Source organism: Haemaphysalis longicornis, unplaced genomic scaffold, assembly GCF_048455015.1.
Source record: "Haemaphysalis longicornis isolate Haplotype H1 unplaced genomic scaffold, Haemaphysalis longicornis Haplotype H1 scaffold_10, whole genome shotgun sequence".
In the NCBI taxonomy this organism is placed as follows: Eukaryota; Metazoa; Arthropoda; class Arachnida; order Ixodida; family Ixodidae; genus Haemaphysalis; species Haemaphysalis longicornis.
Window position 1 is genome coordinate 102,788,230 of NW_027526204.1, and position 25,935 is coordinate 102,814,164.

The window sequence follows — 25,935 nt, forward strand, 5'->3', positions numbered from 1 at the left end:
TCGCGTTACGAGAGGTTCGTTAGGTGTGCAAAGACATTGTTACGTTATGTGATATATGTTTCATGTACCCTTTCTGAAACCCCTGTTGTAAAGTTGCCTTTCCTGCAGTGTGCTTCAGTCGGTCGTCAACGCCATCAACGAGGCGTACAGAACATTGTTTTAAAAAGGCCGAGTGTACTGGACCAGCTTCTATGCGTTGTGAATGCGAAAGCATGAATTTCCAGCTAAACGTCTGAGACGTCTTTTTTGTCTCGTGCTGTCGAAGGGCTTTGCAATTTTGCCGCTGAAGAGGCTTTTGTTACCCAAACGCTCCAACACTTCTGCGTGGTTTAGATCTGCCTCCTGTGCGTCCCACCGCGGCGGCTCGTTCTCGCTGCCCTGTAATGCCAAAGTGAACGGCGGTGACGAATATTGTTGCTTGGTCTTTCACTCCTTTCGTCTTTGGTATACTGGCCGGGACAGCCACTGTCGCTGCTGTGAAAAGTGTCGTAATGGTACTGTTTTTCGATTAGGGACGCCGATGCCGGAGGCCATCTTTTTATCTGAAGCTCGGTGCACGGAATGCCTCGTCATATGTGCTCGCATGTGATGATACCACCGCCCTTTCTGGGGCATCATTCGCACCTTCCTCACCGCTGTTCGAGATTCGAAATGCAGATAAGTTCACTTCCTTCAAGCCGTGGACGAACGCGGCAGCTACACAGTCACCAGCGCTTCACAGCTTTTTTTTTTTTTTGTCAGTGATTCAGGGGGCTGGTTTTCCCGTTCAACAGGCTCTGTCGGGTTCTGGCCTTAAAAATAGCCCGACGAAAACATTCATTCTGCAATAGGACAAATTTTTACTCGTAAAAAAAAGAAGGTTGAAGGTATTCCGCTTTCTCCCTTCATTTCTTTTTTTTTTCGGCACATTGCTCGTCTCTTCTGAAATATGCGTCCCACGTAATTCAGACCACAGCGTCAAATCCTCCCGGGTAGTGCTGGCCGTTCGGGAAAACGCTGAATTTATCTTCATGGCAGCGACTAGAAAATGAAGCGAGGTCATTCGTGAGGTCATTTAATTTTTTTGGTTTATCGAAGCGGCGTCGCAGTGTCGGACTCGCAGCTGCCGCTCGCCCAACTTTCACGCCGCGAGTGGCGATAAACCCGGTTAAACGGCGCATCGCTTAGTGGCACATTCGAATCGCCTCTTCCTGGAGCTTCAGTTTGGAGCTTGGTGTATTTTAAATGCAGAGCATTTCTTTAACTCACGATGTCACCCGGCGTTGGCATGCCTCGGCGTCCACAACAGCCGTTCCAGGTGCGCCCTCTCCCCCACTCCTCCTCTCCCGCATCACGCCACCCTCCTCGCTCTCAACAACAGGTCCGCACCCCTCCCCCTACACTATATAAAAAAATAATACTTACCGGCGCCTGGTTTCGATCCCACGACACTGCGGGCGGGACGCAAGGTACATGGTGCTCTACCCACTGCGCCACAAAGCCGACACAGAATGGAAGGCTACGAAAGCACCTTATATCCTTGTCTCATTCAAACTACGTCAAGAAGCTGCTGATACAACGCATTCACTACCTGTGGGCGGAACGCGAGGAACATGGTGCTCTTCCCACTGCACCACAAAACCGACACAGAATTAATGGCTACGAACGCGCCTTATATCCTTGACTCATTCAAACTACGTCAAGAAGCTGCTGATACAACGCATTCACTACCACCAACTCCCCAAACACTAAACGTTAACGCAATACACCCACCCCCTAGCGACGCATTTACTCGAGTCCCCCTCGCGGGGAGATGGGCCCTTTTAGTGGGGGACTTTAACTGTGTTCTCGATCCCCAACAAGATGTGTGCGGTCCTGGACAGGGTAAACCTTATGTCGGCGCGCGGGCACTAAAGGATCTTGTAAGCCAGTTCCAACTCCGCGATGCGTGGGTGCAGCTGCATGGTGAAAGGTTTGCTGCCACGTGGGAAAGGGGACGATCGGGCAGCCGGTTGGATAAGTTCTACTTCCCGCCGGAGCTCAGCCATTATCTTGAGTGCTGTGACGTTCTCTCTTTTTTGAAATAATGAGCAGAATAAAACATGCAGGTGAACATGCTTATACAGGTTTCGAAGTGTTTATGTTGTTTATATGTTCAATACTACCCAGAGCAATGGAAAAAAAAACGATATTTGCTTCTTTTAGAACGCGAGCGTTTGGAGCTCGCTCCTGTGGTCTCGCGGCGCCGTCGTCTCTCGATGTGAGCGATCGAACGAAGAGGACACCGAAGTTAGGCGAGACAGGGCGAGCAAGAACGGAGAAGAAAAGTATGGCGAAAGTGTGAGGGGGAGGACAATATGCCGTGGCCGCGCAAGACATGTGCGGATAACTGGGAATCGGCGTCTAGTGGCGGTCGACAAAGAAGAAGAAAAAACCGGCGTCCATAAAAGTAAGCGTCCCATTCTCTGTAGTTCACAAAGGCACAAGAGAGGAGCACGCGCTGCGTGCTCCGCGCACACATATCGGTCCTTCGTCGTCCTCATTGTTATGCGGCACACCCGAACCACGTGACATACGGGCATTAGGTTCAAACACGATTTACAACAACATGCTCGGCGATGACGACGTGGGGCGAGACAACGCCAGAGTATAGCGCGCCGTAGAAGGTGATCACGCGATCGCTTCCTGAGACGCAGAAGCTATGCACCCTGAGCGAGAAGACTGCAGTTCTTCCTGCGCTCAACCTTGGTGTTAGGGGTACCGGAATCGTCATGCAATTTTTTCACTGCAAAGAAGTACATGTGTAACCTAACCGGCCTTCTTTCCGGAGAAGCCGTTTTAGTCGGTGCTTCTCCTGCGGGGCTCCTCGTCGCATCTTTCACAAGCAGCACAATATCTCTTTCACAAGTAGCGCAATTGGTTGCCAAAGGCTGTAGCGCCGTTATCTGATGATTTCGGAGAATCTATTGAAGCTGTCAGGGGCAGAAAAAGACCGAAAGCTACCGCCGTTGCCGCCTCAAATTCCACCTCACCGTGTAGCTGCGAATCCCTCCCGGTTGAAGATCAATTCGCGTGAATAGGGCTACGGCGTGATCCCGTAATTCTTATTCGGATGGAAAGACTTTGCGAGGGACATTTTGCCGGGTGTATTTCACTTCTAGGTGCGTGCACATGACCGGTTGCCAGTTCATGCGTGCACGAGTAGAAGGAGGCAGGCGTGCACGCACGGGTGGAAGGAGGAAAGAGTGCACGCACAGCTGGTCTTCATGCCGCTACTGGAGGCATGCCCGTGGTGCTGGTGGACGATTTAAGCGTGAGAGTCTCATGGTTCAATGCACCCTGTCTGCTGTCCCCTTTAATCATCTGTCGCCGTTTCCGTCATGGTTGGAGCGTTACACAGCCAGAAAGATGCCTACGACGGGGAAGGGAAACGGGCAGCCTAATTTTTGTCCGCTAGAATAAAGCACGAGGCCTTCCATGTTTTAACTCGCTATGGGGCGGACATATGTTTTTTCTCTTGGAAGAAGAAGAGGGGGAATTGAAGAAGCGTCGGCCCGAACAGAAACACGAATGGGCACGAAAGCAAAGGAAAGCCGCTGCTACCGCAAGTTCCAGCTAGCCCTCCCGCAAGGAGAGGAGCTTGGCCCACTGAGCGAGGGCCCGTGCTTCAGTAAACTCGGGAGCTGCCGCTTGCCCGAATGTTTGGCACGCCAAAGCCAATAAATTAGGACAGCCTGCAGGTTCTGCCGGGGCGCCAAGTCATGGCGCAGCACAGAGGCAAGATAAAAAAATCCTCCCGAACCACTGTTACGCAAGACGAGCTTTCCGGACGTTAAGTAAAGTGCAAAGGTGCGTACCGGTATCACCCGAGTATAATCGGCTGAAGAAGAAAGACACAAAGAAGAACAAGAAGAAGAAGGGAAAATAAGAACCAGAAGAAGAAACTTGGTCTTCACAAATCCAATCAGAACTGTGCAAGTGCAGGGTCGATTGAGTTGATTCAGCAAATTAAAACCACTTTTTGACATTTTGTGGCGGATAATAGCCCATCCCGGGGGGTGAAAAATCGTGCCACCCTCTCCTGGCTAGGCTACAAAACAACCTTACGGTGGTACGTTTGGTCTTGTCCTCTTTAGACCGGTAACTTATGGGTACCGACGTCTTCATGGTCTCGTTCTAATTCCCGCGATTTTTTTAGAGGACGTGCTGTTGTCATTTCCTTCTTCCGTTCGTTGGTCCAATTGTTGCTGGAGGCCTGAGGAGAATTTGGCACACTCCACGGCCTTGTCTGCCGTGTCTACACCTACACTGCTCTTGTCTGCAAAGAGAGCTTGAACGATGGCGAGCTGGGCCGCTGGCATCGGCCCCGTGAAGTTGAGACAGAAATGTTGCGGGGGGCAAGGGGGGGTGCGGGAAGGGGTGGCGTGGAGTGTGGAGTGATATAGACGCTCCACGACACCTCTGTTACGCTAGCTGCGCCATTCTAGAAAACGAAAGAAGCCGAAAGGCTCTGCGGCTACGCCGTTCTGCTGCTGAGCCCGATAACGCGGGTTCGATTCTGGCCTTGGGGGCTGCTTTTCTGATCAAGCGGAAGAGCGAAAACGCCCAGGTGTCTAGATTAGGCTCACGTTAAACATTCACAGGTGGTCCAAATTAATGCGGAACTCTCCACTACGGCACGCCTCATAGTTAAACTGTAGTTTCGGCGCGTTAAACCCTGATCACAATAAATCCTTTTTCTTTAAATGGTCAACCTGTGCGGTGATTACGTATTGGTTTTACTAATTCCGGCATTTTGCTTTAAATGGGCTGCCTGCACGCCAAATTATGCATTCTTTGGAAACTTGCATCAGCATGTTGCTATTTACAAATGAGGCGATGGGAAGATGAGGGTGTACGTTTTAAATTAGATCAACCACGCAGCTGTAAGCCCATAGGGTTCGTGCCCTTTCTGTGGTGCAAAGGACATTGTTTTTCGATGGAAATTTTGACAGCCTTCTTCCTGTTTTTCGCACAGACTATCTTCGATAAGCGTGTTTTCTCTTCATTTCGTGCCCCTGGCTAGAAAGTGCGTTTTATGTAGGAAATCTTTTCTTTGTAACCGGCGCTATCCGTAGTCTCAATAGGCCCTTCCTTACGTGAAAATATCCTGGAGTCACCAATTCACCGATCCCTACTGCTTCCTCTCTAGGTCTCCGCAATGCCGAGTCTGTGGCTTCTGTGGTTCACCTGGGGCTAATCATCAATAGCTCACCAGATGAGACGTGCGCTTTTGACACTGCTGGAATTTCGAACTTTGTGTAGACACTCGTTCTTGAATAAATGATTCCAGTTTCATTATCGTGATCGTTCCTTGCAGCATACAGGTGCTCATGTGCGCACTCATTGCGACAAATCAGATATACTCATTACAGGTCTTTCGTAATAAACAAAAATGTAGGGTTATTAGACCATGTCGCTAGTCGGGCACAGCCAATACGAGCCGTGCTGAAATTTCTTCACACAGCCGGTTTGCACTAATTGGCGACAGTTTTCATAATCTACAAGTTTTCAGGTAGCGACGGCATTCACATTCCAGTTTTTCATAACGTCCTCATTCCTTATTAGTGATATCGAGTTATCCCCAATCGATTACCAATTACGAATGTAGCCTAGTCTTTTCGGACTGGTGAAAGTATTACTGTACCCCAAGAATTGTTTCAAAAATCATTTACCCGGGCAGAAATGGAACCTCCAAGACAGCGACTAAGAACTACGGGATAGGTGCCGTAACGCCATTATATGTGGTCATCATGCGAGATGGCTCGACCGTCGTCGTTTGTCAATTTATTTTTGCAAACTGGAATAAAGAAAACAACAATTGATATCTATAAAGTGAAGTGGAGCCCATGTCTTACCAGCGAAATGCGTGGTTTCCCGTTAGGCATTCGTTGGAACGAGAGCTTCGGAGGATGGATGATAGAGTCATGGCGGCAGGGCCACCGCGTAGACTCTGAATGGAAGAAAGTGGGCAGGCCTAGTCGGACGGTTTCCGCAGAACAAGAATCTGGAAGAGCCGGCATGGATTTATGGTAGAAAACGGTTCAAGGAACGCTACAAGCGCGAACAGATAAAGTTGGCAGCGCCCGCCCTGGTCAGTTTCTTTTGGCCCCGCCCCTAGCGCTGTTTTCCACCGTGTTCTCAGGGTCCCATTACAACAGTGAAAATGTGTATGCGTCGAGCACATTTGTCGCTGTTACACAATTTGGCCAGCCGTTTGTTGCCCGCAGTACAGTATACTCCGTCCTTTGTAGGGTTGTAGCTACAATGTAGTTCCCCCACCGTTAGCGGCTGACGCCACTGGCATTCCAGCCCTGAAAGACGCTTATTTAACCACCACACCCTCCCAATCGTCTAGTAGAGCTTCCCAATGTCCGACAAGAACATAATATTCAGTATAGCTACTTAGAAGCTCGATCCTGCTCATTTAATCCTCCTCATCTGCCGGGTTGAAAAGGGGGCCATCCTTTGCTTTGGGCACGAACTTTCTGGAAAGAGTGTTTTCCTAGTCACACTTTGAAAATATTGTCGTTCCTTCCACTCCAGCATCATTGTGTTCCGGAGAGTTGTGGTTCGCGAACCAAGCTGATCTCTAAAGGCCTAAGTTAATAGAGAACGCATATCTCGTTTCCGCAGGAGAACGGAGTTGCCCAAGACATGGCCGAGGATGTGGTCATTGAGGACCTGGTGCTAAAGTCTACCGTGCAAGACCTGCCTATCCCGAACGTGGACTTCGCCGCTTTCGTGAGAACACGGTTAAGGGAGCGCCCAGACGCCACTGCACTAGTACGTAACTTCAAGTTGATGTTTGTGAAATGAGTATGGAAACAGTACGAATGATATGTTTGAACATGATTAAGTGAAGCAGAAAATTTGCGCTGCTGTTAAAATGATTCATAGGAGCATTTTATAATTTTTACAAGGCAAGCTTCCAAGCCGTGATACTCACAACCAACAATATTGACGCTGATGGATGTTTGACTACTTCAGAGATGGAAAGCAGAAGCGTTATCGCGATGAAGCATTTCATTTTGACATGAACGCGAGGCCGAACACTCCTCTGAAAGAGGAAGGATAAACTGCTAGACTACTCTCCAATTTCGCCACATGTGCTGTTCATGCAACCTTAAGGCAGCAAAACAATGCCTCCATTAATTAAAAATTACGCAATGATACGTTTGAAAGAGCAAACAAGCCAAAAACTGAGGCCATAACTATTATCAGTATATATACATGGTTAATTTTTTCGGAGGAAAGGCCTTTGAGTGTGTGGTTAATGGGAAAGTGTTTGTACTTTTCCGTATTTTTGGGGACGTACGTGATGGTGACAGAATGCTCTTTTTCTGCATTTTTATGTACTTTTTCATGCAACTTTTGTCCAGAATGTGTTATCTGGGGCTGCCGTCTAAAATTAATAAAAAACATGGAAAGCCTAAATGGCTTCCAAATTCAAGCGTAGAGTTGTGTACCTGGGAAGCCGCGTTCACGTGATATTGGCGTTTATTAATGTTTAGGAAGTCGCGTGTGAAAATGTGCCCCTGGGCTCGATTTCTGTCACTATTACTGACGGTAGTTGTCTCCTCCATTGGTTGATCCCGTTAGTGGGCACGTTAGCAGTCCTAAGGCCATTCAAAACTCTGTGCTCAGTACCCGTGAATACGAAACAAGGATCACCGTTTATGGACCGGAACGTGACCTCAAGAGCCTTATTTTCGCGAAGTTGTGCTGCTTCAACCGGGTTCATGCCCCTGTATTTATTGCAATGAATTAAACGGGGCCTACTTGCGTGCACCCCTCTAGTACATATACCAGTTATTCTATCTACGTACCTACGCTGAAGAAACAAAGTTTTAATGTCTGATGTTCTTGGATTCAGCTTGACACACATAAAATGTAGTATTAGTGTATCGCCAGTAGAAGCCATAGTGCCATCGTATTCAAACAGATAAGCAGACTTAGGACATATTGAAATCGGCGCAAGTAGTATACTCTTTTTCATTTGACTCCCGTAGCCTTGCCTCCGTGGGTTCGATTCCCGTTCCTGCAGTAGGTTCGTGGCGAAAGCTCTAAGTGCGACATTCTAGGAAAAATCGCCGTTTTTGTTGTCGCGCGATAAAGGAAAGGGCCGCTGCTCTAAAATGTAAATAAATGAAAAACATGCATGTGATGCGACAGGATTTAAACCAGAGTCAGTACAGTAACAGCGCAGTGTTTTACACCCTTCTGTATCATTTGTTCCTGTATTTTATAAAACGCTATCACTCAAAGCTTCAAAATCCCAGCCTATCTGCAGTGGGAATGCGTTCACTGACACACATTTTAAAAGTCAAGCAGACACACGCAGGCCTCGAGAAGATGCAACCAGTCCGGTCGTTGAGATTATGTCGCGTAGACACTATACACAAACGAACTTTTTTCGGGAAAAATTTACCTAATTTTTCGAGCTTTTTCTCCTCATTGGGCTCAATGATGCTACACTTCCACAAGCTAAACAGTTCGATGGATACAAAAAGGTCACAGGACGCGAAACAAAGTTTTGTCACTGGCAAGAATCGAATACCATAGTGGTTCATGTCTATATCCTTTTCAATAGTCTCCTTCGGAACATAAAAAAACACTCCATCCCAACACAAAAAAACAGTGAGCAGTAGTATAAGGTTGGTAACACAACTGACAGTTCAAAGAGAAAAAAACAAATACCCTATTGAGTCATGTTTTAACTGACAACGTATATGCGTGCAATATAATAACTAAGCTTATTGCAACCGCTTGGGTGCACATTCACTTGACTTGCTGCAGTACAATATTTTCTAAAACCCTTAGCTATGGTTGGCGATAAATGGCCTCTGTAAATAGACTTTCGAGTGAAACACACGTGATTTTCTTTCTAGAGCGACCGTGAAAAACGTGCAGTTAAGATCATGAATGAAATTCTCAGCAACCTTTTCAAAAGAGCCCCGAGGTGATGTACGATTTCCGGAGTCTGTAGGGACAAATAAATATGGCAAATGAGCAGCCAATTTATGCTGAATCGAAATTTTTTAGAAAATGATGATGCGCCATTTAAAAAAAACAAGAAAAGCGAGACGACCCGGTGTACAAACAAATGCACGATTCCGAGACCGCCAGACTTTAGCAGGAGGAAAGGGTTATTGCTTCGCATAGGCTCCCACTTCGGCCACCATACGAAGGTGAGGAACAATCCGTGCAATGATCGAACCTTACTTCGCCCGCACCTAAGCACCTGCATAACGTAAACAACTTGGGAAAGAAGAAATACATTTCACAGGACTGTCCCCGCAAAAATGCAAAAATAGACAGCTGCCACTGCATCAATTTCTGCGTTGTACGCTTCACAACGGTAAGCGCGGAAGACCAATGACGACCGCAAATTCGAATCTGATGTAGAAGAAGGCCTAGGTACTGTTGTGTCTGAACATTCCATGGTATACCTCCAAACTGACGCGTTTGCATACCCCCCACGAGCCCTCCCAAAATCTTTTTGATATTTCAGAGCTCACCTGAACTCCACGTACATCGCAAAACCGCTGTGCCAGCGTCATGGCCTCTAAACGACATTTCTTCTCCGAACAAGAAAGTTCCAGGTCATCTGCATAGACTAAAACTTTGACAACATAGCTTGCCAGAGAGAAACCATAAATGACACTGCTGTGGAGAGTACTAATGCACAGCGAATCAAGGTACAAACATAATAAAAAGAGTAATAATAGGCAACCTTGCTGTATGGATGATCTGTACGAAATAGGTCTACAGAGTTCATGGTTTATGATAAAGCTGGCCGTACAGCTTATATACCCTTGAGATGTACTTTTATACGAAGCTTCTCTAATTCCATCTGACTACAGAACAGTGAACAGGACAAGGTGGTTACCCCTGTCAAATGGGTCAATTTGGGCCATTTTGAGGTAATTTGAGCTGGGTCAATTCAAAAAAGCGTAGCCCGGACAGCACCGTTGAATACGCGCTATAGTATTAAGTTACAAACACGAATGTTGGTCCGAATGCTCACGATTGAATTCCATTAGCCTGCTGGTGCGAACCTATCAGAATTGTTAATCCGGTCTTTATAATGCGTGCCAGTACCTTAAAGAAACAGGTTGCGATCCACGTTACACAAGGATATCACCCTGTAACCATCCACGCTTTTAAAATTTTCGGCGTTGTCACTAAGCGGAATTAGCACCGTATAACCCGGGTAACATGTAGGGGGACAACGTCGAATTCATATGCCTAGGTAATTATTTCACGTAAGGTAGGTGCAAGTACGTTCAATAATCTTTCGTAGAACACGGAAGTGAGGTCATCAGTTCCAGGGTACTTATAAATTCAAGGTTTGCACTGGAAGCCTTAACTTCTTCGAGTGTAATTCTTCCTTCTACAACAGCCCGCTCATTCTCACCGAGCATAGGGAAGACTTAAGGGATAAGATAAAATCAAGTGTACTGCGGGTACCCACGTTGCACCGACGGGGCGAGAATAAAACAAGAGGAGAAACGAGGCTTCCTAGCGCGGCCAGATAATTTCACAAGCGCTCGTGATAGGTTAAGCTAGCGGCATCTGCCGCGGGTGAAAAGACTTCGCAGCCACCGGATGCAATCGGCATTTCATTATGCAGACAGGGGATGAATTGCGGCCGCTGTCATTTCGTGCGTTGGGTGCCGCTACCCTCTCCTTTACCGGCGCAGCGACGAAGCTTTGCAGTACGCCTTGGTTTTCATTGTGACATTATCGAGTCGCCCTCCCCCACTTACCGCAATGGGCTGTTTCGCCTCCTATATATTCTTTCTCCGTGGTTTCCCCGCAATTTGTAGATTGACGTTTTGCAATGTTCTCCCCAACAGCCATTCGGTTAGAACAAATGCGCTTGCCCCTGTAGGCGGCGAGCGCTTGTATGGGGAAAGAAAGATGTTTGCACAAGAACAACAAGGACAAATTACGGAGTTATTATTGTTTGTAAAAACTGCAACGCAGTTGTGCCCGCTATGGCTGAGCTGTAATTAGAACTGCAATGGTGTGTGATAAAAATACGTTACTAATTGAAATACTTGGTCAACTTCTTTTCCTTGCCTTCTGCATATCGCCGCAGATTGAAGCCGTTACAGGTCAGCACTACACCTATGGCGAGGTTGAAAGTATCTGCGAGTCTGTTGCGGCAGGCTTGCAGGATTTAGGCATGCAGCCGGGGGACACGGTGTGCTTCGTCTCGCCGAACACTGCAGACCTAATGATCGCTTTCATTGCAACGAGCTTCGCAGGAGCCACAATCACTTGCGTTAAGACAATCTTCAACGAAAGTAAGTTGAAGTTTATTTATTGCAGTAGTCTCGGAAAAACAGTAACGGTGGGGTCTTCCGGGTTGGGAAAAAAACGTCATAAGAAGAGCGTGTTAATTGTTTGCATTCGAATGGGGCGCCGAACGAGAAACGTTTGCGGTAGCTGAATTATGCTCTTTCATTTATCTATCACTCAGGGGCAAAGGTGAAGAAGTACATTCTTGGAATATGCGTTTCTTCCTACCATACCTGAGCAGAACGCCAATCTTAAGTACTGGCATCCTAGAACATGTGGGCCTTGACATACGCATCTTCCCTACTACGATGCCGCATTATACCTTGATAACAGACTATATAGGATGATCAAACTGCGGCACGGTTGCACTCGTCCTAGTGTCTTCTTTCTTTGTGTCATCGTTTTTGAACAATTTTCATAGCTTTTCAAACTACCATTAGAACTTTAAAAAAGTAAGGTCGAAAATGTGTCCGAAAACACAATTATTAGCGTGCCGAATTCCCATATAGTGGCCTACATTTGTCAGAATGGAGCACCTGGATGACTTTTAAAGTACCCTACAACTGATGTGTAAGTAAGAACTTTTAGCTACTTTAATCCTGCTGTGCACAAGTATGTGCATGCAATCAAGAAAATATTCAAAATTTCTGCAGTTTTAGATGCTGTGCTAAAGAAGAGTTATAAGGACTTCTTTTTTTCCTTCATCAACACTCTGAGCATCATCATCCTCCAGAACAAAAATAGCCTACATAAATTCAGTGCAGGACGAAGTCCTCTTCCCTTGACTTCAAACTGCTCCTGTCATTTGCTGCAAGGGAACATTCTTTCCACCCGAATTTTGTTATTTCCTCCCTCCATATTAAGTAGTGGCTGTCCTCATAAGCAATAAATTCTTAAAATATTGTAGCATTTGTTAAGGAACCATGCCACACTATGTGAATTCATTTGCCCCGCGATGACTGCTCTCACTGACGTCGCATCTATTCGGAAGGAAATTGCTAAAATTATCACGAAGAACCAACGGGTGACTATGTTAAACAAAATTTCTCCTTCAACTTTTCTTTAAACGGAGATAAGTTATGTACCACCTTGAGTCTCTGTAGAAGTAACGAAAGGGTGTCTATGTTAAACAAAATATTCTCTTCAACTCTTCTTTAAACACATATAACGTATGTACCGCCGTGAGTCACTGCATAGCGGATTTTATAACGTCAAGCACTTCATTCTAAAGACCAGTGGGAGCACGGAACGGAGAAAGCGAATTACATTTTAAAAAATGAAAAAAAGATTCTGTGCAAGTTTAAGAAGCCTAAGCAATAGCAGTAGTCAGGTCAAGCCGATTTCAAGGTGATTTTACACCTGGTACTGATGTGTGTTTAGTATGCCCCCAGTTCAAGGCTATTTTAAACTTTTTCTCTGCTCGCTAAAAGTTCCTATTACTCGAACAAAAGCGCAAACTGGTAACTGGAACGCTGCCCATCGTACAACTTACCGTCACAGCGGACGTGATTAATCGGCTGGGAGAGTACTGTTAGAAAAACAGTACCTATCACTGATTTTGTCGGGAAATATATACGTAATTTAGGAGAATGAACATCAAACATCCAGTATACTTTGAGTTTGTGCAAAATCTCTGAAAGAGTGTTAAGCATGTATTCACTGTGCCAACGATTGATTTTCACTCACAATTTCAATTTGAGACTCCACTACAATAGATAGCTTATTGTATAGTGGTTGAAGTTAGGAAGTGCTTTTTGTACCTGCCCTCCATAATTTCTCTACCCGTTTTTCAGGGGAAGCAGAGCGAGTGCTAAACATGACGAAGCCCACGCTTGTGTACTGTGATGCTGCAAGCGCGGCTATGGTCAAGAATGCGTGCAGCGATGTGCCGTCGGTGAAGGTAGGGGAAACAGTTGCAGTGTAGCCCGACCTTATACAACATCGTTCATGGGTGATATATATATATATATATATATATATATATATATATATATATATATATATATATATATATATATATATATATATATATATATATATATATATATATATATATATATATATATATCAATATAAGCAGTAGATGAAACTTCTCGAGGAGCCAGAAGGAAATATTTGAGAAAGTTGTTGACTCCCGATTGAAAACAAAAACTGGTTTACTGACGTTTCGACTGGAGGATAAGCCTTCATCTGAGTAACAAACAACCTAAAAGCACGCATGCTTATTTAGGCGCAGGAGGTGTGCTATAGTGCACCCTTGTTAGAACATAAGTTGGCGGGTCGAGGCGAGGAAACAGGGAAAGTGCGGGCACTGTACATGTGCGTACAATCTTTCGTGACGTTGTGCTCCTCACAATCTCTCCACAGCCAAAAAAGAAAGAAAAGAACAAACAAAAGCAACGTTTCTTAGTAACAGGGGTGCGGTACCGCGGGCTACAAACTCTTTTCTAAAAAGCTTGACAATAACCAACTCATTCCATTGTAAAATGACATGGTGGGAAGCTGGTGAAAAACAGACGCTCCACGTATGAATTCCAGGAATATACGAATGAAACAGCGAGCGTCTCAACACACGAAATGAAAAGTGAGCAGCCTCACAAGAACAACACATACCGAACGGAGGCCGCCGGTGACGCATCCATTTCTGGAAATACCAATGACTGGCGGCGTGGGGAATGTCAGGGCAGTTCACAAGTTCACAGAAGTCCTAGGGACGCACGCGCCAGCAACGCAACCAATTAAACAAATATGTACTTGTAGTAGCTAGGTACGTCCTGCGTAAGTTGCCATAAAAGCGGTAACCACTAAGGGCCAAGAAGTTTCCGTGTATACGGAAACTTCTTGCGTACCTTGTATACCTAGGGGAAATACACTAAGCCCTGGACGATAGGGAAACTGAAAGCGGAAACCTCAGGAGACACGGTTCTGAGGGCGACAGCTACCAAGCACCTCCATCGACCCAGGCGTGCGATACGACAAACTTGACATGTAAAGAAAGCGACGACGACGTGGTGACACGCGGTCCGACGACGCCGACAACCAAAGAAAGCGCCGATGTCGTCGTCAGTGCCCGACTACATCTCTTTGTTGACGGGCGCAAAGTGATCGTTTCCCTGGACACCGGTGCTGTCTTTTCTATAAGCAGTCAACTTCTCGCAGCCGGTTTAAAACATTAAAACCCCATGAACGGCATCTCACGTTCATTCCGCTGGTGGTCATCTAATGGAGCCATATTGAAGATGCTCTGCCAGAGTTCGTATCGACGCTTCGAATTTTCTTGCCTCATTTGTCATTTTGCCAAAGTGTTGCAAATACGTCCTCATAGGCATGGACTTTCTGTGTGAACACAAAACAGTAATAGACTCCGGGAGCATTCTGTCACCTTTTCTATCAGCTGTTTGCATTCAGTTCGCAAAAAATGACCGATATTCGGCGTTCCGCGTTATGGATGACGATGTTAATTGGCCCGCACGATCATATGCCCTTGTATATGTCAGGTGTGACTCTTCACGCCGTGAGGATGGCATAGCATAGCCGAACAGTGCTCTCTTCCTAATCCTTGGCGTTGGCATTGCTGGTGGTATTGTGCACCTAAATGATGGTTGCACCGAGAGCTTACTGGCAAACTTTGGAAATAAGAGTCAGTAAACCGGAAAGATACCGCCGTGGCAAGCGCTGAGAATATCACTGACGACGCAGGATGTGTCGTGTTGCACACACAGGCATCACACACTGAGCGCCCTCCGCCCCCCCCCCCCCCCCTCAAAATTTGTCCAGATCTAGCACCCGGAAAACATCAAGGGCTCCTGCAGTTCTTGCTCGAATTTCATAATTGCTTTTCTTTGACGACGACGATTCACCAGACAGCGCTAACAAAGCAGCGCATCATTACCGATGACAACAAAAACCCATTCGTCCAAATTCTTATCGTGTCTCCCGAAAAGACCGCGATGCCATACATCAGCAAGTGCGACAAATGTTCGAGGACGATGTTAACCAGATATCCCGAAGCCCGTGGTCATCACGAGTGATCGTAGTGAGGAAGAAAGATGGCACTCTAGGCTTTTGGATTGACTACTGAAAGCTAAACAATGTAACGAAAACGGATGTGTATCCGCTCCCGCGCATTGACGACTCTCTGGACAGACTGCGCAATGCGCGGTACGTTTCGCCGATGGACCTAAGAAGTGGTTATTGGCAGATAGAAGTCGATGAGCGGGATCGTGCAAAAACTGCCTTTGTGATACCGGATGGACCTTATGAGTTTTATGTTCTCCCCTCTGGATTGTGTTCTGCTCCCGCAATGTTTCAGCGGACGTCGTTTTCACCATCTTGAAATAGCAAACGTGTTTAGTCTACCTCGAAGGCGTTGTCGTGTTTTCCAAAACATCGAACACTTGAACCGACTGACATTTGTCCATCATGCCATTCATTCCGCTGGAATCTCCCTGAAGCCTGAAGAAAAGCCATTTCGGCTGTTTTGAGCTCCAATTCCAGAGCCACGTTGTTAGCCGTCAAGAAGTCTGACCTGATCCCGACAAAACTGCAGCCGTCGTTGACTTCCCTGTTCTTGCAGATAAGAAGTCCGTGCATCGCTTGTTTTGCCTGTGTACCTGCTACTGAAGTTTTATACTGGTTATACCGGTATTATCGTACACTGCTGCCCCACTGACTGAACTAAGACGAAAGGACTCGAGTTTTGTCTGGGCCGAATAGCAGGCTGCCTTCGACGAGCTCAAGCAACGCCTACAAGCTTACCTGTGCTTGCGGATTTTGATAATGATGCAAAGACGGTGGTCCACGCAGGCAAGCAAACGTCGGAATCGGAACGATTCTTGTACAACGGCAAGACTGCCCCGAAAGAATTCTTACTTTCGCGAGCAGGGCCCTTTCCCGCGCGGAGTCCAACTAGTCCGCCACTGAAAAAGAATGTGTTGCTGTTGTGTGGGCTGTAATGAAGTTCCGCCCGAACCTGTATGGCCTTCCATTTCAGGTCACAAGCGACCACCACGCACTCTGCTGGGTTACAAGCCTTAGGAATCCATCGGGACTCCTTGCATGCTTGACTTACTGCTCCAAGAGTTTGACACGATTATTGTATCCAAGTCTGGGCAATTACATTCGGAACTGTACTGTCTTTCTCTGGCACCAGTGGAAGCAGCGGACACGAGCTGTGAGGACGATGTCATGCTCGTCGGAGCCGTAGACATCGTAGCAATGTCCGAGAAGCAGCGGCAAGACCCCGAACTGCGCCCATTGATTGACTATCTGGGAGTACACACATCAGTCGTGCCAAAAGATTTCGCAATAAGCTTGCCGTCGTTTCGTTACGCCGCCGCCTTCTATACAAGAGGAACTTCGCCTCTTGCTGCAAGGAATACCTTTTGGTAATGCCCACAAGTCTCCGCGACGAATTACTTCAGTAGAACCCCGCTGTTACGCTCCTCACTGTGGCGTTTTCCTGGCTGTTACGTTGTTTGCCATCGGTCCCGGCATAGGTCCCACAGAATATAATGTATTGCAAACCCCGCTGTAACGTCGAAAGTGTGGGCCCGTTCCCGGATCATGCCTCAGAAACAGACACTCCGAAGCCGCTTGGGCAGCGCCATTTTGATTTTTGGTGAGTCTTCGCCAGGCTTTGTTACTGAACTGGCTACAAGAAGCCGCAAGCGAGTTGGAGAGGCCTGTACTAGATGGCAATCCATCAAAAGTGCCATCGCCATCGTTACTCTGTTTACAACAGAAGTTTCACTACGGAACGTCGGAAGTGCGGGATGTTAGCGCCGCCGCAATGTTGTAACGATGCCGTGCTGTGTTTTTAGATTCGGTTAGTCTGCAAAGAGCGCGGCCTTCCAGTACCCTGCCGCGGGCCGGTGCTGCCGCGGACCAGGCGTTGGCGCTGTGGGTAGCGCTGATATTTTAGGGGCCTTAGTTGAGATCGGCCTCGGTGTGTCGTCTGCTGCTCCTTCCTTGCTCCTCTCTGGGCCTTCAACCCCACCCGTACCGTCAATTGTGCGAGTCTTGTCGCAAAAAGGCCCATTATTTTGTCAGGACGCAACACCACCTTTGGGTGGTTTTCTGCATGACTTTGGCGTCTTTGTTTCGACAGGTGCTCAGGAATGTTAGGGGGAATACGGGGCACCGCGCTTTCCCTCCGGGTTCACCTGCCCCGCTGAATCCTTCGTTTCACCGTGCACAATATGTTCGCAACACTTGACTATGTCCGAAGGCTCGCTATGAATGTCACAGCCGTATGTTTGTGACGTAACATTGGATCTTCCCCGCGGAATCGCGCTTTCCCACGTCTTCAATCTGTCAGGTTCCTACGGCACCTTGAATGAATGCCGTGGCATAGACTTTGCCGCTGCCGAAGCAACCCCGAGTGGCAGCCCGGCGGGCAGCGCCTCAACAAACCACACCGACACTTAACAGATCCACCAAATTGTGAATGCATGATGACAGCGCAGAGTTAATACGTTAACACAAACGTGATGGCAACAATGCAGCTCTAGATACGGGTTGAGTTAACGAAGCCAGGTAGACACTGGCCCATTTTCGTGGCTTTCCTCACTCTTACGCTTTACCGGCGGTTACGTTTTCTTTTCCGGGTACGCTGAAAGACGTATTAACGGGGTTCCACTGTACTGGTCTTCCATGAGGATCCAAATTCTGGACACCTTCGCTGCACCCGCACATTAGCCAGCCAGATTAGGACTAAAGTATTACCAGCCAAAGCTCTGTGTACGGACGTGTCGCTACTGCCGGGGTCAAAAAAGCCCCTGGCCGCAACCCCCGCTTGCAACATCCCCTTCAGATTTCAGTCGCCCCATTCGAGCAGGTTGGCATGGAGCTGTTAGGTTCTCTTCCGCCTTCGTCATCTGGAAACCGATGGATAATTTCCGCAACTTACTACTTCAACCGCTATGCCGAGCTGAGAGCTATACCTCGAGCGATGGGTGTAGAGGTGGCGCACTTCTTCCGCGAGAATATGGTCCTGCGACATGCTGCTCCATCCATGGTTATCACTGATAAGGGAACAACATTCATGGTCAAACTTTTCCAAACAGTTTTGAAGCTCAGCGGCACTTTTCACTTTAGAACTACTGAGTACCATCCGCCAATGAATGGACTGACTGAGTGGATGTACAGAATAATCGCCGATATGCTGTGCACGTTCTAGACGTCGAGCACAAGACATGGGACACCATTTTGCCGTATGTAACGTTCGCAGACAACACGGCACGACAGTATACGACGTCAATAACTCCATTTCGTATTCTCTACGGTCGTGATGCCACAATGCTGTACGCGATGTTGCCCCACGTTGAGAATGAGGATGACTGTTGTGTTGAAGGCTTCACGCAGCGCGCTTAAGAGGCAAGGCATCTGTGCTCGCATCAGGAACCAGCAGATCTGCGACGCAAGTTCCTACAATCTGTGCCACGGGCACGTGGAATTACAGCAAGGGGAGGAAGTTTGTGTATGGACACCCCTCAGACGCTGCGGGCTCTCAGAAAAGTTGTCGAGAAGGTACTTCGGACCTTACAAAGATTTGAGAAAACTAGCGACGTTGCGTACACGGTCGTACCATCCAACCATGTTTTGCCGGCATGTCGCCACCTGCAACCAGAAGCGGTTCATGTAGTTCGTATGAAGCCTTATTATACAAAGTAACGTTCTGTAGTTACTCTCAAGGTACCTAGCACAAAGTACCTTGAGCATATCAAAGCTTCTGATGCTTTCACGCATCGGGACGATGCGCGTTCGGGAGGTTGGCTAATGTCACGGTATCGCTTATTGCACTCTCCCGGTTACGAATAACAAACCAATAAAAGGATGCCTAGCGGAGCACAGCGCCAAAGCAACCACGGCATGTGCTGAAGAAGCGGCGAACGAGATAGAACTCGGTGGCAGCGGCGCTAGGGCGTTCGTTTTTTGTGAGGCGCAAGTTCGCCTTTATTAAATCTTGTATTTGTCCTTTTACCGGCGTTATCATGTTCTTGAGTTTGTGCCTTGCTACAGTATGTAAGTTTGGGCAAAAACAATTATTCCGAGACAGTTCTGATTCGTGTCGTATGAAAGATACACAGGCTAGAATGGTTGTGCCAAATATAACGATTAGACAAGTTGAGATTAGCACGTGCTCGTGATACTTGTGATATTGACGTGACACTTGCAGTTCGATAATATATGACATAAAATCGAGCAGAGCGATTCTCAATAGATTTTATTTATGCACGAGAACCTTTGTATGACGATCCCAAATAGATTACGCATTTTCATGTTTTGGGTGCAGCAATATTTTGTTATAACTCCACGGGTAAGCATTGTACACCATTATGTCACAGGTTCTTTTTCAGGATATAGCTGCACTGCAGTATGTAAAGATAACACAATCCTTTTTTATGCAAGAAATTAGTTCAAAAAAATCTAAGTCGTATCAATGAAACTATGGTATGATGTTTGTAAGCGCTTCCTCAAAGGCGCTACAAGGTACTAAATATTTGTGTGTTACCCACCGCGCATTTAAAATCAGCATCAATAGATTGTGGGTTTTCTGTGCCGTTTTTTTTTATTTTTGTTTGTTGTTTGGGTATGGGTCCGTTGGGTTTTTCAAAGATTGAAAACACCACAGGCGGGGCAAGGGGAAAAGCAAGAAAAAAGCTGCTTGCCTTAGCAACGGCAATATATCCACACACCGAAGAGGCTGCTATGTTTACAAAAAACGTGAATGAGACATTGAAAGCAGCGGAACGGCATTTTGCGGAGGACTGCATTATGAATGTTTGCTATACGACTGACCACTGGGAACCTTTACTTCGCAACCGAAGTTCGAAAGAGGACCCATGACGGGGTATAAATGGTGTACATAGCGCGGATGAACTAGGTAAACTGTTGGAGGTAGCAAAACAACTTCCGACGTCCTGAAAATTGTACAAGACACTTTGCTTAAAAGCTAGCGAAATATTGCTAGGAAAGTTTCAGAGCAATAAAGGCTCCATAACGTTGTAAAAAGAGCAAAATTATTTTATTGTGCCAAAGAGCACAACCATTGCCTCCTTACCGGTCTTCTATCTCTTGTATATAAGGTCCGTAGAATGGTAATCATTACGTCGCTAACTGGCACCAAAGATGTACAGCTACCGAGAGCAGAGTCTACATTTAGAAAAGGCTGCTCTAAAATCAATCGTACCGATGCTGCGAACAAAGTAATAAACTCTTGTCGGAGTTTAGTAAACCACTACATTTAGAATATGTATTCTACATTATACACATCGCCTCCTCAATGACCGCGCTTACAGATCAGAAATAAATAATATACAGCATTAGCTTTGGAGACAACGAGAAATCCACCGGGCTAGTGTTCACAAGAGGGCAAGGTTTCCTAACTTGTAGGGCCCCTTTCACTTAGACACGACCTCTGTTTAATTCCTTACAGCATGCTTTGTGGGGCTACTTAGCAAGCTTGTGTCGGAAAAATTCTAACTACCAACTAATATATAACAGTTAATGCCCTTGAGATGTTGCGACAATATTTTGTTGAGAGTTAAACTAGGTGAATAGGGTCAAAGAATGCTTCACGAAGTATGCAGGTCTCTGTTGGAAAGGGACATAAATAGGCGGTTCAAAACTGGCGATGAATATAGCCCTCAGCTGCCCAGTTAAATCTCGCTGTTTTTGATTTCCCCGAAATTGAATTTATTCTCAATTTTTTTCTATACTACCGCGGAAATGAGTTGAAACGATATCTTTGTTCGTCTAAACGTCTCCATTGAGTTTTTTTTTAATATTGACGATCAAGGAATGCGAGTGTGACGTGATATTTGCGTGAATACTAAAAAAGTGGAAGTAATTACGATAAAACAAAAGCAGGCATCGCGTTACCATTCCGGCGTATATTTGTTGCATAATATAGGCTATGCGATCTGTACTGAGTGCTAATAAATTCACTATTAGGTATAAGGTGGTTGCAGATATAGGTCGTGAGGTTACACAAAGATCTTAGGTAACTCTTATATCCTGTAGAACCTATAACTGGTACAGGTTGTGTACAAGAGTACGGTATCGATCAATATAATACGTGCTGCTCTTAATATTGGTAAAGAAGCCTAGAATCGCATTTCCTGCAGGTGATGGTGACGACCGGCGATTTCGACGGCATGGTGAATTTCTACAAGCTCAAGGAGACACCACGTAGCAAGTACAAGATACCTCCCCCTGCTGGCCCCCAGGATACATTCACCGTGTTTATGTCCAGTGGTACGACCGGCCTCCCGAAAGCAGCTTTGATAACCCATCACAACTTCATCGCCGCGCTTCTTACTTTCGGGTACGGATGGTCGTATTGGTACTAGTGCCGTCGACGTTTCTAACAATACTCATTTGGTGTTCTGTGTTGCGGCCGTGCCATGTGGGGGGTGTGGGGTTCGTTTTTTCGTAATGACTTATTTAGGCACTATGATGAAAGAGTTCGACCAAATATATTCCCTTATTTACTAGCAGTGGATTTATATAGCCCAATACTGAGCTTATACTTTATTATTTGTTGGATGCGCTACTTTACTGAAATTTGTTTCAAGCATTGATCGAAACACATGGTAATCAGAGTGCCCTTATTGTGACAAGATGTTTCCACTTGCCCCTGGTAAAGCGAGTCTTTGTAGTTTCACTATCAGCTCACGGTCCCCAAAAGCGGGATATGTTCAGCCTTGTTCAAGCGCAGCATCACGGAAACGCATAGTAGTAATTCTGAGAATTTAGGCATCCAGAAAAACACTCAATTCAATTCAGTTTATTTCCACATCAAGGATGTTTGGAGATACAGACAAAACGCCATACAAAGGCTTGACAAAGGTCCGTGCCCCCTACATGGCACACAGTGGAGAGTAACAGGAGGCAGTGTACATATATTGGCAACAAAGCAAATTACATGTTTTTCGTGTACAGAAGACAAGCGACACTTTTGTAAAACAAAAAAAACGATAACAAAGAACAGGGACCGTAGTATAGTGACTAGATCAGGGAAAGGATTTTCGACGCACCAGGAAGTCAGTAAAGCAAACCATAATGCGTGACGCTAAGAATAATAGTTAATCCGGCATTACAGCAAAATATAAATGTCATTGATAACAAAGGAGAAACAGAATACAATGGAAAAAACAAAATAAACAGGAGGTCTATGAGACCACTATAAAAACGCGTTACGCATTTCTTTAAAAGAGAGTGTAAAAATATCAGTTCCATGTACACAATAAAGTCGATTGAGCATTGAAGGGAGGCAAAATTTCAGCATTTGCTTTCCATAATTTGTGCGGCACGTGTCAACTTGTCATTGCTCAGGACTGCGGGTTGGACAAGAAGTGACGTTTTTTCGTATTTTCGCAGTTTTGTAGTTTTCGTAATTCTAAAACTCCAGTACTCTTGAGATGTATTTGGAGTAAAAATATATAAGATTGTCATTTTCAGCTGTGACTTTATAAGGTACCATGATGAGTACGTAAGTCCACAATTACGGTACAGTATCGTAAGTAATCTGAAAGTGTTATTGCACGCTTTCAGCTATGTAGTACGCTACTCTACATGCGTGCGCCCGTTTAAAAAGTGCTTCAGCCGTGTACATCAAGCATAGCGACACAAAAATTAAATATTCATGGCGCCTTTTACCAGGGTGTAAAAGAATTCTCAGCTGAACAACAGCGCATTCAGAAATACTTGAAATAAGAACAGAGCCTAACTTCCGTACTTCAGACAACACTCGTTCCCGAGTAAATTACCACCGTCAACGCGTCCACGTTACCATTTCTTAAACTTTTACATTCGTATCTTGCTGCCCCTATGAAACTGCGCAAAACTTCGTCAACCAGACAAAATACTTGGTTGCCTGAATAGTATGCTTTAAACATCAATGGCGTAAAAATTATTCTCAGGCTAGTTCAAAACCGAGGCCTCAAAATATTTGGATTATTACAAGCAGGAGTCATGCGCTTGATATTACTAACTTCATGTAAGTTGTAATATTTGTACATTCATCTGACAGCAGGAAGATAACAAAGGGCTAATATATTGCTCCTAGCTCATCATTGGTTTTTCTGCTAAATAACTGCTCTTAAATGTTACGCGGGAGTATAAAAACCGCGCGAAAGGCGGATGTCGTTTGCGTAATACGGCCACATCTCTAAAAACTGCGAGATATAATCTTCCAGTGCGCTCTAGAGCAGTTTTAGGGTAGAAAACCACTGAATTCAGATTTTTGTCAGCCACCTTCGTGACAAACTATTGTGTTCTAAACACTTGAGTGTCGCACCAAAAAAGTCTCAGGATTAGCCGATAAAGGCAAAATACTAATCCACGCCATTACGACAACAATATTTTATTGAAAAGTTGTAATGGAGCATCGGCTCAGCTGCTTTGCAATATATGATTAGTGCCACCCTTACAGCAAGATAAAAAAATATATGCAGTCAAAGCGGTTGTTTTCCTACTGTTTTGTGTACACTTCTGTAGCTTTTGAAGACGTTTAACGCTATCTTTAAAAATATAAATCTGAAATCGAGATTTCGGAACGTGGATGTACCAAATAAGAGTCGGTTACTTATAATTACGAGGTACGCATTTTTTTTCTAAGTTTATACTCACACTTCCGCATTCCCGCGCAGTTCAGCCTAATTCTTATCCCCTTAATACTGGATAGTTCGAACCTGCACTTTTTAGCGAATTGAGTACCATCGTCTGCATCCACCGGCAATCGCACATATATGGTTATAAAAACATTGTGCTAAGGCGTCGTAGAAGTACCTTTTGTTGGTACCATTTTCTATGGGAATTCTAAAACTAATCTTTGTTCCAGTCGTTGGTTTTTTGTATACTTTGATTAATTTTTTTTACATGACGCTCTTTCGTGTTCGAATCTTATGGTTTTGTATTAGACCGGAACTCTTTTAATTGAGTATTGTTCATGTCGAAAATATTAAAAAAGTAGATTGTCTACAGTGTGGAAAGGCGAGTGACAGCGCGTGTTCACATCCGCGCCCCCGTTTAGAATCGCTTTTTGTATTGTTCTTGTTATTCGTTCTCCGTTCACGCTTGTGTGAATGTAAAGAAATTTAATGTGCTGGGAGGAAAATTCAACTAACCTGGGCTGTCAGCGCTGTGGTTTTACGAAAACAAATTGGAGGTTCACTGGCCATTGCGTAGTTGCTTTTAATGTCAACATACAGTTGGGTTATCAAGCTTTGTTGGCAATCATACCTTTACAGGTATAAGAACCCAGCAATGAAGAAAGGTAACGTGTGCCTGATCTACTTGCCGGTGATGCACGCCGCTCCTTTCTGGGTCTGTTTTTCGATGTTCACTCATCACGTGAAGATCGTCATACTCGCTGCCATGGACCTCGCAGCAGTCCTACCGCCCATTGAGAAGTACAAGGTGAGGGAGAACCCAGTAATGCAGCTGGTTGAAAAATACCTTGAAACAAACATGTTATTGGAAAAAGCGGCCCATATTTTGATTCCTGAAGAGAAGTTTTTCGCGGTTACTACATTGGGACACTGGGACTGCGCTGACGTTTCCTATTTCGTTTTTGTAGTGAATGCAAAAATGAGCTAGCTTCAATTTAGACCACCAAGCACTTATTCCGTGGGATTAGGGGTTGAGAGAACACTACATCTACGGGTATCATCTTCCCTACAGAAAGAACTTTTTAGTGAGGTAAAAAAGAACCTGATAAGACACTGCCGTGTATTAGAAGTTTGAACTGCACGTGATTACGGCGCCGCAATTGTATCGATTTCCAAAAAAGATAGATACCATTGTAACATCGCAGCTAGCTTTATTTTATGCGGAGGGTTTTAATATCTGTCACAATTCTTGGCTTACAGGATTTATTCACATGCTGACGGAAAGTATTCTTCAGATGTCTATCAGGAACCTTCCACAGTGAATTAATTTTAACTTCGGCAGTCTAGACAAGATAACATCGTTCGGCGCTTTGCTATTAACAAAACGAATTTAACGCTGTGGTATGAGCTGCGAGTGGTCGACGTAGGCACACGAAGAGATTGTATGAGAAGGAGTATGTGCATGGAGGCCAATATAAAATCGGGGCCCTTTGATGAGTGATGGCTTTATGATGTGACGATGGTCGCTTGTAGGTTGCCGTCACATTTAGGTTCACAGACGCTAGATTGTTGCGTAAACTTGGCTGACTGCTGTTACAAGGTTTGTGCGGTTGTTAAAAGTTAAACCGGAGCACAAGCCACAATAACCCTGCATCTTTTACTTCCCAAATGCTTTGTAAATCACGGAAAGTCGTCTGAAGAGTCAAAGTCATTCCAAACCACCGACAGCAGCCAATGTCACGAGATACTTTAATGCAACCTTAACGAAAGAAAGAGCATGGTAAATAAATAATCGAAGAAATGATCTCACATAAAGCAAAATGATCATTACCACGGTCCAGAGTAAATACAATTGCGCAACTACACTCGTACAGGAGTGATGGTGAAAAAGTACGAACATAGTAAAGCAAGTTTTAGAAGCTAGCGAATATGATTGGTCATGCCCTTGGCTACCGGTTCAAAGAAGTAGAAGTTATCCTAGTCAGGAATA

At 45.5% G+C, this 25,935-nt stretch overlaps 1 protein-coding gene across 1 annotated transcript in view; it reads left to right on the top strand.

Moving 5' to 3' along the window:
- Positions 1-3,262: 3,262 nt before the first annotated feature.
- LOC144159992 (luciferin 4-monooxygenase-like) overlaps positions 3,263-25,935 on the top strand; it is a 45,818-nt gene continuing 23,145 nt past the window's right edge. Inside the window, exons 1-6 of the mRNA XM_077691618.1 lie at positions 3,263-3,292; positions 6,655-6,804; positions 11,126-11,333; positions 13,122-13,228; positions 21,459-21,658; positions 24,585-24,753. Of these exons, the coding sequence (XP_077547744.1) occupies positions 3,263-3,292; positions 6,655-6,804; positions 11,126-11,333; positions 13,122-13,228; positions 21,459-21,658; positions 24,585-24,753 (864 nt within the window). The remainder of the gene's footprint in view (positions 3,293-6,654; positions 6,805-11,125; positions 11,334-13,121; positions 13,229-21,458; positions 21,659-24,584; positions 24,754-25,935) is intronic.